At 38.8% G+C, this 5,768-nt stretch overlaps 1 protein-coding gene across 1 annotated transcript; it reads right to left on the reverse strand.

Annotated features, from left to right (window-relative positions):
• Nucleotides 1-641: 641 nt before the first annotated feature.
• Nucleotides 642-1,577, reverse strand: LOC110123158 (olfactory receptor 10G4-like). Its single transcript, XM_020870922.2, has one exon. It carries the CDS (start codon nucleotides 1,575-1,577, stop codon nucleotides 642-644), a length of 936 nt encoding a protein of 311 aa, XP_020726581.2.
• Between the last annotated feature and the right edge of the window lie 4,191 nt (nucleotides 1,578-5,768).

Genomic DNA, 5,768 nt, shown 5'->3' on the forward strand with positions numbered 1-5,768 from the left:
TATGGGATTCTTTCGGTGTGGGAACACTGACCAGGGTCAAGATGTCCTGGGAATAGGACTAATTACCTTGGGACCTTCATGCAAACACACACACAGGCACACACACACACACATGCAGCCACAAAAAGAACTGAGAAGACAGGTGAGCAGCTGCATCCATGTGTAAGTGACATCTGATAATTATTGCTATTCTTGAGCAGTGTCCCCAATTTCTGTGCATAAGACATTAGCAAAAAGGCATATTATCAACTTAGGTATATAAAAATAACTCACCATTCTGCATCCAAGATCCAAGTTGAATATTTACTCTTTAGAAAGGTAAAAATGATGTTATATGTCAATTACATATGAATAAAATTAGAGGAAAAGGTAAAATAAATGTTTTGCAGAGAAATGAGTTCATGAATCAAAATTTAGCAAGTTTATCATAAATAAAAAATTTGCAATTTTTTAAAGTCCAAAAAAATCCTTAAAACAAATATTCCTGACTAAGAAGTCTGGATAAAGTTTAACACTGAGAACTGTATACATAAAACATTTCACACTGATAAATTTATGTATTGTACTATACCATATTTCTATGTTTCATTATACTACCCTATTACTACATTTGTTAAACGAGTAAGCCTACATAGCAGAAATTATTTGCTCTGAAAATGCACTACTTTGTCTTTCAGCCTCAACAGAGCTTTCTTCACTTCCTTGTTCCTCAGGGTGTAGACCACAGGGTTCAGAAGGGGCGTCATCACAGTGTAGAAAACAGCCACAATCCTGTCCATGGCGTCCTTGGAGCCTGGTCTCAGGTAAATGAAAACACAAGGAACAAAGAAACAAAGAACCACAGTGCAGTGGGAGGCACAGGTCTGGAAGGCTCTCCATCGCCCCTCTGAGGTGCGGATCTTCAGGATGGAATGGACGATGGACACGTAGGACAGCACTATCAGGAGAAAGCAGCCTGAAGCCACCACCCCAATGTTGACAAAAATCACCATCTCCACGGTGGAGGTGTCTACACAGGCCAGTTTGAGGATGGGTGGTGCATCACAGAAGTAATGCTGGATCAGGTTGGGTCCGCAGAAGGGCAAACGGAACGTCAGTGTGGTCTGGACAGCAGAGTGCAGAGAACCACTGAGCCACGTGGTTGTGGCCAGGAGAACACATGTCCTCCCATTCATCATGCTGGCGTACCTGAGCGGGTAACTGATGGCCAGGAAGCGGTCATAGGACATGACGGTGTAGAGGAAGCACTCGGTGCTGCCCAGGAAGTGGAAGGAGTAGAGCTGGGCCACACAGCTGGGAAAGGAGATAGGACTGCCTTCTGGGGACACCAGGGTCATCAGCATCTTGGGCACGGTGACCGTGCAGTACCACATGTCAATGAAGGACAGGTTGCTCAGGAAGTAGTACATGGGGGTGTGCAGGTGGGGATCCATAATAATCACCAGCATGATGAGTAGGTTCCCCACCACAGTGAGGACATAGATCACCAGGAAGCTTCCAAAGAGGAATGTGTCCAGCTCTGGTGCGTGGGCAAGGCCCGCGAGGATGAATGTTGCCACTAGGCTTGCATTTGTCATTTCTCCAGCCTTTTGATCTCTCTCTCTAGGGGAATATCAAGAGCACCCAGTATTTAACTGAGAAATGAAAACTTATTCTTTATATAGAAAATGCATCATACATGGTTAATAATTCTAAAATTATATTCCACTTTGCTTATTACAAAGCTTCTTTGTTTTTTTTGTTTTTAAATTATATTTTTAATTGGGGATAATTATTTTACAATGTTGTGATTGTTTCTGCATGGAATAATTTCATTATGATCCTCTGTCTCTTTCTCTCTCTCTCTCTCTCTCTCTCTCTCTCACTCACACACACACACACACACACATACACACACACACACAAATAGAGGTACACACAGGTATATATATGCAGAAGGAAGTGCAAGAAATCCATTGCATTTATCTATTGGTGCATCATTATTGTTCAGTCGCTAATTCGTGTCTGACTCTTTGCGATCCCATGAACTGCAGCACGCCAAACTTCCTGGTCCTTCAATATCCCCCAGAGCTTGCTCAAACCCATGTCCATTGAGTTGATGATGCCTTTCCAACCATCTCATCCTCTGTTGTCCCCTCCTTCTCCTGCCCTCAATCTTTCTCAGCATCTGGGTCTCTTCCAATGAGTTAGTTCTTCACATCAGGTGGCCAAAATATTGGAGCTACAGCTTCAGCATCATTCTTTCCAGTGAATATCACAAATTTAGTAGCATAAAACAATTCAAATTTACTGTATTACAGTTTTTTGAATAAGGTCAGCAGGGTTCCCTTCTCAAGGTCTTTCCACATTGAAATCAAGGTATCAGCTGAGTCTGTAATTTCATCTGAGGTTTGGGACCCTCTTCCAAGCTTATTGAGCTTGTTGGTATTCAGTTTCTTGTGAGTTTAGGACAGCTTGCTGGCTGTTAGTAAGAAGCATAGCTCTCAGCTTCCAGAGGTCTCAATTAAGTCCTAACCACCTAACCATCTGATTATATGGCAGCTTACTGCTTCCATGTCAGTTGGAGAATCTCTCCCCAGTTTACTGTGACAAGGTGTCATGTAACGTAATATAATCAAGAGAGTCATGGCGTATTGAGAAGGAAAGGATTTGGACTTTGTGATTAGCAGATGCAAACTAGTATATATAATGGGTAAATAACAAAGTTCTACTAGGATGCATGCACAACCACACTATATCACAAGGGGCTATATACAATATTGTGTGATAAACAATATAAAAAAATATGTGTGTGTAAAACTGAGTCACTTTGCTGTACAGAAGAAATTGACACAACATTGTAAATTAACTCTACTCCAATAAAATTTTAAAAAGAGAGAGAGAGAGCCCATCATATTTACAAGTCCCACTGACATCAATGGGAGGCAATTTAACAGACAATATTTACAGCAGGGGTGGGAATCTTGGTGCCTATTTGAAATTATATTTTCTTTACAGAGTTCATGGAAAAACTTAAAGGAAAGCCTAAAGAGCCAAAAATGTACTTTAATAGCAATGAGCATTTCAAAGTCTAAAGTACACCTTAATCATTCTCTGGAGTCCTCATATGTAACTTGGTAGTAAAACATCACCTACTTCATGGAGAATTTATAAATATTAAGCAAGATAATATGTGTAAGTACTTAGTACAGTGCCTGACACATAACTGCTCAATAAATGATAATGAATCACATAACATTGTACCTTGTATTACAGAATTACCATATATACTTATTATATATGTACATGTGTATGTGCATATATATGCATATGTAGCTCATCAGGCTTCTCTGTCCATGGAATTTTCCAGGCAAGAATACTGGAGTGGGTAGTCATTCCTTCTCCAGGGGATCTTCCTGACCCAGGGATCGAACTTGGGTCTCCTGCATTGCAGACAGATTCTTTATCATCTGAGCCACCAAGAAAGGCTGAACAATAAAGAATCTGCCTGCAGTGTGGGACACTTGGGTTTGACCTTGGGGTTGGGAAGATCGCCTGGAGAAGGGAATGGCTACCCACTCCAGTATTCTTGCCTGGAGAATTCCATGAACAAAGGAGCCCAGCAGGCTATAGTCCATGGGATTGCAAAGGGTCAAACACAACTGAGCAACTAACACTTTCATTTTCAATTTACATATACGTCTATACATAGGGAGAGAGAATAAATAAATTCTCACATTCTGTAGAGACTTCAGTTTCAAAGCCACAACTAGATGAAGATTTCATCCCTGGTATTGATTGGTACTGGTGTCTCACTAACACCACACCTGGATATATAGGAAATACTCTCAGAGCAGGTTAAGAATCTAAACTCCATCCAGAATCCCTACCACCGCCCATTTGATCCAGAAAATGGCAACCCTCATGGCACTGCTGTCTTCATGCTTGTCTTCTCTTAGACAGTCTTTCATGAGGCTCTGAGAACATAAACTTCATATGTGTTCTCGCAACCACAGTCCCTGGGTAGGGACCAGTTTCTAATATACTGATACATATATGTAAGTATTTTTTAGTGTTGGCTTTGTTAGAGATGATATCCTTCCCCCCATCTTCCACTTGTCATAAATCCAGGTGATACTCCCAGAAGAGAAGACAATTCCATTAAGTATTTGATTCTTATTTAAAACCTACTATCTGTGAGTAAACTCCAGGAGTTGGTGATGGACAGGGAGGCCTGGTGTGCTGCGATTCATGGGGTCGCAAAGAGTCGGACACTACTGAGCAACTGAACTGAAGTGAACTGAACTGAACCTGTGACAAGAAAGAGAGACCAACATAAGAGAAAAGAGCCTATGCCAGCTTGAAGTCAAGAAAAGCTGGAATTGTGTACAATGGAAAGTGAGGCAGAAATGATGTTTGTAATTTAATGCAATACTGTTGATGTCAGGGTTATTATGAATTAATTTTTTGAAGGAAGACTCACCAACATGGGAGAAATGAGGCCATCTACTCTTAGCAAAGCCTATACAAAATGGATCTGATCTGCAGACAATGTGATTTAAGCTACATTAAAGCTATATTTTTCATATAAGAGAATAAATAATAGAGTCAGAGTTACCCTATATATAGATAGATAGATATCAGAACAAAAAATGGAACAAATGTATCTCTAAAGTTTCTACTGTACAAGTGGGATCCCATCACCAGGATAAATCACAATCAGGTTACATAAAGTATGAAAATTTTCATCAGGTGAATTGCAAGGTAGCCTGAAACCTAAGGCAGGAATATCATTGAGAGGTATGTGTTTGACTTGTCTGTTCATGCAATAGCAACTTAGTCCCTATTCGTAGGTCCTTATTACTATTTCATACATACATCTACGTATTTATGTTGTGAACAATGCAGGGCTTGGTAGCACCAACTTCTCACCCAGCCCCTGCACAGTCAAAAATCCATATAAAACTTTGACTTCCCAGAAACTTAATGATCAATAATCTACTGCTGACCTTCACTTACTGATAGCAGAGCAATCTATTAACAAATATTTTGCGTGTTATATGTACCATATACTATATTTGTATAATAAACTAAAGAAAAGGGAATGTTGTAAAGAAAATTATAAGAAAATACATTTACTGTACTGTATTTATGGATATTGCAAGTTTATGTCAACTGTTTACAAAAGGAATCACCTGTTTTAGCACTACATTAATGTTGTCTTTTAGGATGGAAGACACTGTAGGTGTTACTCATAGCACTAATATTAGACATCAAGATGAAAAGATAAGTGAAAAAGAAATTCACATTTATTTACAGCTATAACAATTCATGCATTGATAATGATGATGTAGCTAAACGATTGCTTCAAGGTAGCCTAGTCCATACACTAATGAATGAAATGTTAGAAAACTCTTATGGGATACAGTATTACAGCTATATTCATTATACAATATTAACAACATTGTTACTTTACCAAAAAAAACTATGTATTAGTGATGATAGGCTAATGTAGTTTCTTTCATTATGATGAAGAGAGGCATTCTGTATGGGAATGTAAGTCGTTGAAAGTAAAGTTATAAAATGGTACAAAAGCTAACACAATATTAGTTTTATGTTAAATGTCACTCATCTTTGCCTCTTTAAGGATTTACTAGTATCTACATATGTTTTATGTATTCATGACATACCTAACGGTTTCTTAATTTTTTTCATATTTCTAGGCTATGATTTCTAGGTGATTTTTTTCAAATTGTTGCAATCTCCAAAAACTTTCCAATATATTTATT

This window comes from Odocoileus virginianus, unplaced genomic scaffold, assembly GCF_023699985.2.
Source record: "Odocoileus virginianus isolate 20LAN1187 ecotype Illinois unplaced genomic scaffold, Ovbor_1.2 Unplaced_Scaffold_19, whole genome shotgun sequence".
Taxonomy (NCBI): Eukaryota; Metazoa; Chordata; class Mammalia; order Artiodactyla; family Cervidae; genus Odocoileus; species Odocoileus virginianus.